The sequence below is a fragment of the Staurois parvus genome, unplaced genomic scaffold (genome assembly GCF_062004578.1).
Source record: "Staurois parvus isolate SC_StPar_1 unplaced genomic scaffold, SC_StPar_1.0 ptg000719l, whole genome shotgun sequence".
In the NCBI taxonomy this organism is placed as follows: domain Eukaryota; kingdom Metazoa; phylum Chordata; class Amphibia; order Anura; family Ranidae; genus Staurois; species Staurois parvus.
In genome coordinates, this window is record NW_028318515.1 from 1,307,307 (window position 1) to 1,320,844 (window position 13,538).

The 13,538-nt window shown below is 39.8% G+C and overlaps 1 protein-coding gene across 2 annotated transcripts in view; it reads left to right on the forward strand.

The window, feature by feature from the left end:
- The window catches only part of ATP6V0A2 (ATPase H+ transporting V0 subunit a2), a 118,662-nt gene that overhangs the window by 29,169 nt on the left and 75,955 nt on the right, over window positions 1-13,538 (forward strand). For both annotated transcript variants that reach the window (XM_089653679.1, XM_089653678.1), the window contains exons 5-6: window positions 6,689-6,789; window positions 10,262-10,388. In XM_089653679.1, coding sequence (XP_089509805.1) covers window positions 6,689-6,789; window positions 10,262-10,388 — 228 coding nt within the window. The remainder of the gene's footprint in view (window positions 1-6,688; window positions 6,790-10,261; window positions 10,389-13,538) is intronic.

Below are 13,538 nucleotides of genomic sequence, written 5' to 3' on the forward strand. Positions count from 1 at the left end.
CCTAATGTTTTTGCTATCTCTCTGATGGGTTTGTTTTGTTTTCAGCCTAATGATGGCTTGCTTCACTGATAGTAACCGCTCTTTGGATCTCATCTTGAGAGTTGACAGCAACAGATTCCAAATGCAAATTGCACACTTGAAATGAACTCTGGACCTTTTATCTGCTTGTTGTAATTGGGATAATGAGGGAATAACACACACTTGGTCATGGAACAGCTGAGAAGCCAATTGTCCCATTACTTTTGGTCCCTTAAGTGGGAGGCACATATGCAAACTGGAGTAATTCCTACACCGTTCACCTGATTTGGATGTAAATACCTTCAAATTAAAGCTGACAGTCTGCAGTTAAAGCACATCTTGTTCGTTTTATTTCAAATCCATTGTGGTGGTGTATAAAATGTTAGAATTGTGTCAATGTCCCAATATTTTTGGACCTGACTGTATCAGACAAGTCAAAATAGGCTTATGTAGTTTCCCACGTTTCTATAGATCACAGTTCTTCACATAGGTAATTCAACATTCCTCATGAGCAAGGTGAGAAAAGATTCCCAGACAGGTCACAGCTTACTCAATAGGAAATTCAGTATTTTTCACAGGCAAGTTTAATTAAAAGGATTAAAGCCCAAATACATGAAATATGTTTTGCAGTGCAGGTATCAGAAAGTATGTTGCAGATGGCTAGTAAGAAGTAAAACTTCACAAAGTGCCCAGAGCTGCAGTGATGCTAGTCAGTGTCCAGAGCCAGACCCTCCTTCTCCACATAAATGAATTTCAGCTCCTTAACCTGTAATCACTGCCCATTCTTGAACTGAAGACTGTGTACTATAGCAGAAATCACATTGAGCAGCACCAGTCCTGCCTGACATGGTACATCATACCGACTTCATCAGAGGCTGAGACAAAGATATGCAATAATACCTGAAATCCTCCTTTGCCTGGCATGAACACAGACACTTTAGTCCCAGAGCGTACTCTGTGCCTTACATTCTTTTTTTTTTTTTTTTATTTAAATATTTATTAGTATTTGCACAGAAATAACAATAGAAAAAAAATAACGAAAAGACATTTTCAACTCTATCCTCATAAATATACAATTATTTCTTATGTTTTCAATAACCCCCCCTCTTAAAATCTTGACCCCTCCCCCCCCCCCCCCCCCCCCCCGCTCTGCATTCCCTTGTCTTGTATCCAAAGCAAGCGTATCCTACTAGTTTGTTCTCTATGACGTTCTATTTTTCAATTTCTCCTACTTGTTACAAAATTTTCCCATTTTTCCCATCTCGCGAGATGTATCTCCATCTTATCTTCCTGTATATAAAATATCCTCTCCATCTCCCTAGTCCAGTTTACTCTCTCTATCCATTCCTCCTCTTTCGGTATTTCTCTTTTCTTCCAATATTTGGGGATCAGGCTTTTTGCTGCGTTCAAATAGTACCCTAAACCTAATTTCTTATATTTACTAATTGGTATTTCTGAACTATGTAACAGGCATATCCCAGGGTCTAACCCGATATTCATTTCAATGATGTTCTCTATTAAATATATTATTTTTTTCCAGAATATTTGAATCTTTGGACATTCCCACCAAATATGATAAACTGTCCCCACTTCCCCACACTCTCGCCAACACCCCTGTGATTTCTCCGCACTTATCTTTCCCTCCACACTCGGAACAATGTGCCATCTTGTCAGACATTTATAATTTAATTCCACATCCCTCAAACTTACATTTCCGTGAACTAATCTATTTATTTTCTTCTGTTTTCCTTCATCTAGTACCACCCCCATGTCTCTTTCCCAATTCACTATGTGCAGTGGTTTAATATTTGTGCCTAAATCTGTGAGGATTCTATATACTTTGGCTATTCCATGTTTCCCATCACCCCGTGTGTCCAGCAACCTTTCAAACAAATTCCAATCCTCTTTCATTCTCAGGGGTTTTTTTAGATTTCCCCAAAAACGTTTTAATTGATAGTATCGCCACTCATCCAGCCTAGTGAAAATATTTCCCTTTTCCTTTTCCAGCTCTTTAAAGGTCTTCAATTTCCCATCCCCCATTATATCTCTGAGTTGGACGTCCTCCTTTGTAAACCATCTACCTGCTATTTCTTCTCTACCTGGTGGAAAAAATTCTGTATTTCTTAGTGGCATAAGTATAGAGTTAAATTCCCATCTCATATATTTGTGCATTTTATCCCATTCCCTTAATACATTTACAGTGTACAAACTTAAATCCTCCTTCAGTCCTCTATGTTGTGTCGGTAACCATATTATACTATTCAGTTTAGTTCCACTAAGTGTATTCTCAATTTTTACCCAGCTTTTCCCCTCTACATTGAACGTCCAATCAAAGATTCTTCCTAATATTACTGCTTTATAATATCTCTTTATATCTGGAACTCCCAGGCCACCCTGCTCTTTATCTCTACTTAATACCTCATGGGACACCCTCGGTTTTTTCTTCCTCCAGATATATCCCGTTATCATTTTTTTTATCACTTTAAAAAAAGCTTCCGGGAGTTTAATTGGTATCATTTGGAATCTGTATAAAATTTTTGGTACGATTATCATTTTTACCAAGTTTATACGTCCTAACCACGATGGGGTTCCTCTCTCTAACGCTTTTAATTCCCCTTTTACTTCATTCAATAGTGAAATATAGTTTAGCTTATACAAGTTTTTATACGACGTGCTGAGCCTTACACCCAAGTACTTTATATCACTTTCTTTCCAAATAAAGGGAAACTCTTCTTGTATTTTTTCCTGTTCACTTTTTGGGATATTTATGTTTAAGATCTCAGTTTTTGTTGGATTGATTTTTAAATTTGATAATTCTCCATATTCCTTCAACAATTTCATTAGATTTGGGAGTGTGATCCTGGGGCTCCCCACATAAAACAGCAGATCATCAGCGAAAGCTGCCACTTTATGTTCTACACTTCCTATCTGAATTCCCTTTATGTCTCCATTTTTCCTTATTGTTGATAAAAGAGGCTCTAATGACAAAACATATAATAAGGGAGACAAAGGGCAGCCCTGCCTCGTTCCATTTGACATCCCAATGGGTTCTGTTTTTTCCCCATTTACTATTACCACTGCCGAGGGTTTACTATACAGTTTTCCAATCCATTCCCTCATTCTACCTCCTATTCCTAGATCTTCTAAGGTATCCATCATGAAGCCCCAGTCTACTCTATCGAAGGCCTTTTCTGCATCAATTGAAAGGGCCACCGCTGGTACCTCCCCATTTTTACTTCTCTGAATCAGCATCAGGGATCTCAACCCATTGTCCCTGCCCTCTCTTCCTGGGACAAAGCCCACCTGATCTCCATGTATCCATGTAGGCATAAACTCCTTCAACCTATTCGCTAGGACCTTTGCATATATCTTGGTGTCCAAATTCAACAGTGAAATGGGCCTATAACTTGAACATTGCGAGACGTCTTTCCCTTCTTTATGTAACAGTACCACATGAGCCTGCAAAGATTCTCCCCTCATGTCCATCTCTCCTCCCAGGGCATTCATATATTTTTCCAGTTTGGGGTTTAATATTTCACTAAATTTTTTATAATACCCTACTGTATAACCATCTGGGCCTGGGCTCTTCCCCATCTCCATACTTTTTACTACTATCCTTATCTCTTCTTGTGTAATCTCTGCTTCAAGGGAGTTTAGTTGGTCTTCTTTTATTTTTGGTAATCCTGCATTTTTTAGATAAATCTTCCTTTTTTTTTTCTTTTTTTCCTTATCCATATTATTTACTTCATCATATGGAGTGATATTATACAACTTCCTGTAATAGTCCGCGAACGTCTTTGCAATTTCTTTATTTGAGTGGACCATTTCTCCCTTAGGGCTTTTTATTTTATCTATATAATTCCTATTTTTTTTTTTCCTTAAGGTTCTCATTAAATATTTTCCTGGCCTATCTCCCCATTTATAGTTTTCGCTTAACACTTTATTATACACTCTCCTTCTCTCCTCTTCCATCAGGGTTTCCAGTTCCTCTTTCTTTTTTATTATCTTCTGCTTAATTTCTTTTAGCATTTTATTTTTATATAGTTGTTCTAACTCCGATATATCTTTTAAGAACCCACTAATTTTTTCTCTTCTTTCTCTTTTTTTTCTTGCCCCAATTGCAATCAGAACTCCTCTTATATATGCCTTATGAGCCTCCCATACTGTTGCTTTAGACACATCCTCTGTCTCGTTCTCTTTAAAGAATCTCTCAATTTCCTTCCCAATCCTCTGTGCATTATCCTTGTCCATGAGAAGTGCTTCATTCAACCTCCAACCTACCCCTTCTGTTCTCCTCCCCCATCCCATCCTCAATACAACAGGGGCATGATCCGAGAGCGTCATTACTCCTATATCTGCTTTAACCATTGAGTCTATAAAGTGATGTTCTATCAATATATAGTCCAACCTTGAGTATATCTGATGTGCATTTGAGAAAAATGTGTAGTCTCTATCTTTCATATGCAAGATTCTCCATGAATCTACCAATTGGCATCCATGGATCACCTTCTTTAATAGTCTCAGAGATCTACTCCCCTCTCTTTGTACCTTAGAATTTGTATCAATTTGTGGATCCATACAAAAATTAAAATCTCCCGCCACTATTATACAACCCTCTTTAAAATCCATCAACTTTTTTAACACACCCTTCAAGTACTCCTCTGGTTTTTTATTTGGACAATATATATTAGCTACTGTGCACTCCACCCCTTGTATTTTACCCTTCAAAAACAGATATCTCCCCTCTGGGTCCACTTTTCTGTCCTTTAATTCAAATCTTATATTTTTTCTGAACCCTATTGCCACCCCTTTAGCTCTCTTAATTGGGGAATCTGCAAAATACCATATTGGGTAATCTCTAGATTTCAGCTTCACCTTAGATTCTATCTCAAGATGTGTCTCCTGCAAAAAGACCACCGAAACTGCTTGATGATGTAATTCCTTAAATAACCTAAATCTCTTCCCAGGACAATTTAATCCCTTTACATTATAAGTGATAACTTGTAAATCTTCCATCTTTTTTTTTTTTTTTTAGAGATCACATAACTATCCTCCTTCTCTTTACCCTTGCTTTTTATACCTCTCTCTATCCTGCAGAGTATTTCCTTTATTATTCTTTTCCCTCCCTCCCTCCCTCAACTCTCCCCAACCCCTACCCTTCCTAACCCTCCCCCCCTGCCAGCTCCCCCCCCCCCTCCCTCCCGCCTCCCCACCCCCCCCAGGCTTCCCATGCCTTTGGATCATATTCCACCTTTGATCCCTCTATGGGGGTTTGACTCTGCCCATGACCGCTTACCTCCCCCTCCTCCCCAATATCCCCTTATCTGTTAATTCTCTATTTCCTCTTTTGACCAGCTGCCACTTTCCTGACCCACAAAAATCCAACTCTCCCTCCTCCACTTCCCAACCAGGTATCGTTTGTCTCTGCAGTCCAAGTTTGTCACAAAATTCCTCCATGTCTTCCGGGAATTTTAAAATAGCTGTAGTTCCATCCCTCCACCCAATTAAACTTAAGTCACGACCCCATCTGTATTTCACATTTTGTTTTTTCATCTCTTCTAATAGGGGTTTCAGTGATCTCTTCCTTCTCAGAGTCTCTGCTGTCAGATCTGCAAAAATTTGGATATTTTTCCCTCCATATGTAATATTTGTTTTTCCTTTGATCTTTTTCCATATCTCTTCTCTATCTCCATAATTATGAAATTTAACAATTATATCTCTCGGTTTTTCTACCCCTTTTCCTTGTTGGTACTTCCCAATCCTGTATACTTCATCCAGTTTGAACATCTCCTCATCCGAGTTGTCCATTATGAAGTTCAAGATTTTGCCAGATAATTCTTTTAAATCTTCCCCCTTTGTCAGTTCCGGGATTCCTCTTACTCTGATATTATTTCTCCTTTCTCTATTTTCTTGTTCTTCCATCCTATAAAGCAATCTCTTGTATTCTTTTTTATCTTCAATTATCAGAAAGTATGTTGCAGATGGCTAGTAAGAAGTAAAACTTCACAAAGTGCCCAGAGCTGCAGTGATGCTAGTCAGTGTCCAGAGCCAGACCCTCCTTCTCCACATAAATGAATTTCAGCTCCTTAACCTGTAATCACTGCCCATTCTTGAACTGAAGACTGTGTACTATAGCAGAAATCACATTGAGCAGCACCAGTCCTGCCTGACATGGTACATCATACCGACTTCATCAGAGGCTGAGACAAAGATCTGCAATAATACCTGAAATCCTCCTTTGCCTGGCATGAACACAGACACTTTAGTCCCAGAGCGTACTCTGTGCCTTACATTCTGACCTTCCACCAATCATGTCTTGACCAGAAATTGGCCTTACGCACTCTGAAAAGGTAGGTTTCAGCTTTGGCCATCCTTTTTCAAAGACCCCTGGTTTAGCTTTCTCTTGTAAAAAATTTTCTTCAAGGTGTATCAAGCATTAAGCCCTGGTACAGCACCCTGTGCTTCCTTAAGATCTCAACTTGGTTCTTTGTGCCCTGCAGAAGCCTAGTCTGTACCATGTGATCTCCAGCATGATCTTGACTTCTATTCAAGTACTCAACACCCCTGTCACCTAACCTAATTGCTAGCCAAAATGAAAAGGAATCATGTTTAACCTTTGTACATTTGTATTTGTAATCTCATTCTCATTAAGGTTTGTGTTCCTTTTTAGTATGAAACCTCTTCACAAACCATTTATGAGGAGTTTCCTGCTTTGGAAAAGGAATCCTTAATGGACTATACTTGTATGCAGAGGCTTGGAGCAAAACTGGGGTAAGTAGATAATAGTCATGATGATCTGGACCCTTCTTCTCTCAGGTCCATAAGACGTAAGCTTGCAATTTTAGTATATTCAATAATAGTAAAATGCAGCGCTAATAGATATGATGATGATAATTAGTAGGTAATAGACATAAAAAACATGCGCTGTGGAGCGCTAAGAATATTTGTGTAGGTAGCGGCTAAATGTGACGCATAAGGTGCAGTAATGACACATAAATATAAAACGTCCAATAATAGTAGAAAGTCCAATAGAACACATATAGGTGAATTCAGTGACTCCGGTGGGTAGAAGAAAAAGGTATATATTGTACTAACCAGAAAGCGCAATAATATGCGCATTTGAGTAAATTACACCACTCCTGGTCATCTGTATCCTGAAGGCAACTTAGAGAATCATCTGGTACTTGTCAGCGCCAACCAGTGACGTGACGCTGCACAGGCCACGAGGAAGGCTGGCGGCCATCTTTTAATATTGTTACAATTGCCAGATGTGAGTGCAATGCTTTTGTGTATTTGAAATTCACCCAACTTAATAAAAAATACTGCACTATTAGGCACTTTCTTTTTGGCTTGTTCATTTATGAGCCATTTAAGGTGGATTTCCTGGTATTCCTTTTTCCTATTACTGGTCCATTCTCACTGGATTGGAGATATCCTGGAACCTGGAGATATGCAGTTGGATGATCACCTGATGTGCTGACAAGTACCAGATGATCCCCTAAATTGCCTTCAGGATACAGATGACCAGGATTGGTGTAATTTAAGCAAATGTGCATATTATTGCGCTTCCTGGTTCGTGCAATATATACTCATTTCTTCCACCCACCAGAGTCACCGGATTCACCTATACAGTATGTGTTCTATTTCACTTTCCACTATTATTGGACGTTTTATATTTATGTGTCACTACTGTACCTTATGCGTCATATTTAGACGCTACCTACACGAATGTCCTTAGCGCTCCGCAGTGCACGTTTTTTATGTCTATTAACTACTAATTATTATTATCATATCTATTAGCGCTGCATTTTACTATTATTGATGTGTACAAGGATTTGAGGTTTGATCTTGATGCTAGCAGCTTATTCATTTACCTAGCGCTTGTTTAATTCACTACTACTTTTTATTGAATTTTAGTATATTGCTTGTTATTGCTGCTGACACATTTCCAAGGTACAGTATGTGAAATTTCCTGCATATCACACTTTAATTTAAATGCCTGCCAAAGCTATGCCAGGCTGATGTAAATACTTTTTCTTCCAAAACTTCATTCAATCTGGCAAGGAGCAGGTGCCTGTGAGGTGTAGATATTGGGGAAAGCATGGGCTACTTAGCAGAGCACTGGGTAGTACCAGCTGCCTACTCCTTGTCAGAGCTCACTTCTAAGTAACTTTGATTTTGATGGGGGAAGAAAAATCCTTGCTGAGGCACTCCTATCAATATGTATTGTGGGAGTAGCAGAATCAAGGATGATACAATGACTTTATTTTGTTCAGATCCTCTATTTGAATGCACGTGCTAATAAAACCATGGCTCGCCAGACATATGGACTCAATACTTGCCAGTACGTGTCACCATTTCACAAAATGTTTCATGGATCAAAATGAAATTCAGACTTGCAAACATTTCATATGGGTTTTCGAAGTACATAAAATTCTCCCAAAGGATACACCATAGTTATACATCCATGACACAGTACCTGCCAATGAAATGTCTCCATAGCACAGTGAACTTTTCCAAATGTAGTCTCACATATACTATATATTGCCAAAAGTATTGGAACATCCCCCAATTCATTGGATTCAAGTGCTGTAATCCCCTCCATGGCCACAGCTGTATAAAATCAAGAACCTGGGCATGCAGACTGCTTCTACAAATATTTGTGAAAGAATGCGTTGCTTTCAGGAGTTCAGTGAATTCAAGCATGGTGCCATGACAAGTTGTCACCTTTGCAATAAGTCCGTCTGTGAAATTTCCTTGCTACTAAATATTCCACGGTCAACTGTTAGTGGTATTATGACAAAGTGAAAGCAACTGGGAACAACAGCAACTGAGGCATGAAGTGGTAGGCCACGTAAAATGACAGAGCGGGGTCAGCACATGCTGAATTGCACCATGTGCAGAAGTCGCCAACTGTCTGCAGAGTCAATAGCTAAAGACCTCCAAACTTCATGTGGCCTTCAGATTAGCACAACAACAGTATGTTGAGAGCTTCATGGAATGAGTTTCCATGGCCGAGCAGTTGAATTCAACCAAGTGCAATGCGAAGTGCCAGATGCAGTGGTGTAAAGCACACCACCACTGGACTCTAGAGCAGTGGCGATGTGTTCTCTGGAGTGGCAAATCACGCTTCTCTGTCTGGCAATCTGATGGACATCTCTGGGTTTGGCATTTTTCAGGAGAATGGTACTTGCCTAACTGCATTGTGCCAAGTGTAAAGTTTGGTGGAGGGGGATTATGTTGTGGAGTTTTTTTGTTTTTTTTTTTCAGGGGTTGGGCTTGGCCCCTTAGTTCCAGTGAAGGGAACTCTTAAGGCATCGACATACCAAGACAATTTGGGGAAGTTTGAGGGTGGCCCTTTCCAGTTCTAACATGACTGTACACCAGTGCAAGCAAGGTCCATAAAGACATGGATGAAAGAGTTTGGGTTTGGAGGAACTTGACTGACCTGCACCTTGAGGCCTGACCCGATAGAACACCTTTGGGATGAAGTAGAACAAAGACTTCGAGCCAGGCCTTCTCGTCCAACATCAGTGCCTGACCTCACAAATGTGCTACTGGAAGAATGGTCAAACATTCCCATAGACACACTCCTAAACCTTGTGGACAGCCTTCCCAGAAGAGTTGAAGCTGTTATAGCTGCAAAGGGTGGGCCAACTCAATATTGAACCCTATGGACTAAGTCCGGGATGCCATTAAAGTTTTACATTGTAGGATGCAGCAAAGTCTTTAATTTGAGCTTCATCCCCAGGTTCCTACTTTTCAAACTGATTGCAGGGAAATCCGAGGATACTTAAACCTTTCTCAGCATATTTGGCGTGAATTTCTACAAGCTGAGTGTAGTTTACAGGTGTTTTTCCTCATTTAGATGCTACATTGACAATGATACAGACATAACCCCTGTATTTCTCCAAAGGCAGGCACTCCCAATACAGTTGTGGAGTGAGGGTAGGCTGCTATTGCAGCAATCCAGTGATGTAAAAGATCTGTTGCCATCCCTTTTTGCTCCAGCTTTAATGGAGGCAGACATTTTCATTTTCTAGGTTTCTACTTGATTGGATTAATCAAATATCATCATGACACCTTGGATTTTTACCTCTACCTTGCAGTTTGTTTCAAATGTTTTGGTGAAGCTTGCCCTACATTATTTGTTTATTACATAGACCCATGAGTACAGTGAGATCATATTGGGAACTACATTTTACAGTTTTACAGAAAATCCTTCCACTTTTTCTTTTGGCAGGTTTGTTTCTGGGCTAGTTCACTGTGGAAAACTTGAATCTTTTCAGAAAATGCTGTGGAGGGTTTGCAAAGGTTACACCATTCTCACTTACAAGGAGCTAGATGTGTTTCTGATTGACCATGAAACTGTAAGTAGGTCCTTCCCTGAGAATATTTTTTACATTCTTACAACTAGTGAATGCTATGATCTAAAACTAGAGTTTATTCTGTTTTCTGTCTGTGTACCTGTGTTTAAAGGCTGTATTTAGGGTGTAACATTTCACTATGCAACGTGTCATCTTGCTAGGTAACACTGCAATAATAACTCATAAGATTTACATTTAAAGTCCACTCTAGTGCTACGTGCCACAGCAGTGTTGCTAGCATAAGGTGTGGGCTCACCTATCTTATACAGAACATCAGTAAGTGATGCCAAACTCTTCAACTAAAGCTCTTTAAAGAGGCCATATAAAAATGGGGATGCCTTACTTTTATGGAGGAGTTTAATCGATACATAAAAAAAGGAACTTGAGAATATCTTTTTAGAATACCTAAAAAACTGGATGAAGAAAAAAATGTATGTCTCATTTTTAAAGCATATTTCTGGTGCTACAGTTGCTTCTTAAAGAGAGTTTGTTACCAGCTTTAAAAATTGCAGATAAAAGCACAGAAAATCAAGTATTTTTAATGCTTACTTGCTTCTTCCACCACTACCTTCAGTTTTACTGGGGTTGCTGGTGCCCAGAAGCAGTCTCAGGGATTTTGGATATCTACATAAAATAGGCTTTTACAGATTGCATGAAATGTTAAATCTGAAATTTGCTGTGTTTTGGGGTTTTTTCCCTGAAACCGCACCATACACATGTGTATCACATTACCTGCAGGCATTTGCTACTGCTAAAATAATAAAAATACATATTTTTCTGATGCGCTTTGTTCGCCACCGAATACTGTCCTAAGCACCAATCTTCCAGCACTGTGATGGTAAAACGTCTATATACATCTTATGCGTTTCAAGTGGAAGTCCATTTAGTTGCTAGGGTGTGCATAGTTACTGGACTGTCTTTTAATTTGAGATACTGTACTAAATTAGACTCCTCAGGAATATCCCTTTCAAGGTATCTCAAACAATTAAAGCATCTGCTGAGCTATTGTTAATATCAAATAAGGCACAACAATCTTCAGACAAACCAAAGGTCTTGTGGGAAAAGTTAAGCTCAAAAATGGTTACATTTCCAGAAGGAGGTACTTGTCTTCAGGCAACTTCCACTAGTAAGGGACTATGGTCCGATACAAGTCTGGACAGGAAAGTGACAGTTGGAGATAGTAACCTAGACATCACCAGATCAATTCATGAATTGGATTTAAGTGCCAGGTTCACATATATGTGGGTTTGATGCGGTTTGAACTGTAGGTAATCTGCATGACATGTGAAATAACATTGCTTCCTATGGTGCCTGTTCACATACAGTATATCTGGTGCAGATTCTGTCTCAATTGAAAAAAAAAGTGCTGTCTGATTTCTGAGCAGTGCGGTCTGATTCAGGTGCAGATTACAGGCGATTGAATTCTATGGAAACCATTTTTAAACCGCACATATGTGAACAGGATAAAATCCTGACCTAAACCTGTCCTGAACCTGATGTAAACCTGACCTGAACTGCCGAAGTCGCCAATTGTCTACTGTGTAAATTAGCTGTGAAACCTATGCTTAAGTCAGCATCGCACATGTGTGAATCAGCTCTAAGTGAACAAGAAAGAGAGAAGTATTGCTTGTGCAATTATTTTTTTCCCAAAAAGGGGAACTTAGCCTGTAAAGCCCATAAGGCATAAAGTAGGAGACTTGCTGGTGTGTGCTGCTAGGATTTTAGTACCTTTTGTGTATCATATTGATTGAGTATGGACGAGGAATGTTAAAAGCCAAGAGGTTAATGGGGAGGGAATCTAGTACCAAAAGTATAGTGCACAAAAGTAGCAGCCAGAGAGGGTTGCTTTTAAGTCGGTTAAAGCAAATTAACTGTGCGCTTAACCACTTGTAGAAAAAGTGGGTGGCATAGTACGCCCAACCAACCTTTCCTCTCCTCAATTGCAAGACTACACTGCCAGTCATGTGCGTCTTCTGCAGCAAAGTGATATCTGAATGCCGCTTTCTGGTTCAGGAACCAGAGCACAATTACATTCATATTTAGGATCCTCACACTCCAACTCAGGACTTTTCCACCTCAGGAAAATTCTGAGTCTCAAGTACTACAAACCAGATACAACAATGAGAGACCTCGAGGTCCTGTACGAAATCCTGATTTCAAGCAGTAACAGCAAAAATATTGTGTCATGATGAACAGTTCAAGACAGTGTAATGATGCAGGTGAGATGATAGCAACTGAGGGGAATAAACTAAATCTAAAAAGTAAGTTAGGAGACTTGGAGAAGCAAATATCCAGAAGTAGAGTAAGCCTAAATGGCTTTAGTGAAGTAAAGGAATGTAGCGCAGGAGCTATGAAACCGTTAAGGGCAGCAAACAACTATTCATAGAATGGATTAGATATGAGTTACAATCTAACGGTGCATCTCTTCAGGTGATTGGCAGAAGAGCATTTTCTCCCATCCTCCACATGATATTTCTACCCTATGAAATATCATGTGGAGGATGGGGGAAAACGCTCTTCTGCCAATCACCTGAAGAGATGCACTGTTAGATTGTACACCTAGCTCACCTCTGATAAGAGGAAATGGTCTACCCGGTAGACCATTTCCTCTTATCAGAGGTGAGCAAGGTGTGCAATCTAAAGAGAAGTCAGGGTAGAAACAAAATTGATGTGTTCTCATACCTGAGCAGACCCTGTGCTTTCACTGCTCTAACATGACATCCCAGTAATTATGTGGCCCGGCAATGAACAATGGTGGTGGAGCATAATGAGGGGAAGGGGGTGTTCTAGGTGAGAGATGGTGCACTCATTCCACAACAGACGTCAAAACCCATACCAGCAAATTTGCATCCTGCAGCAGATTCATTGCTTTTTCTATACCCATATGTAGGGATGTTCTAACTGGACAAAACTCCAGCACATCTTGGTAATGAAGGAACTTGCTTACCACCTCTTTACATTCCTACTCATTCCTACTGGCCAGTGAGGCCGATCATCTGAGCCAGTATGAATGTGTGGGAGAGTAGAGGCCGAAGGCAGACTTGCTGTTTTGCAATGGTCTGGCATTTAGAGGTAAATGGGGAAATGAAAGCTGGTGCGGGTGTCTCTCTTTAATGTGGTCATCACTTTATACCTGCTATCACCTTAACTTTT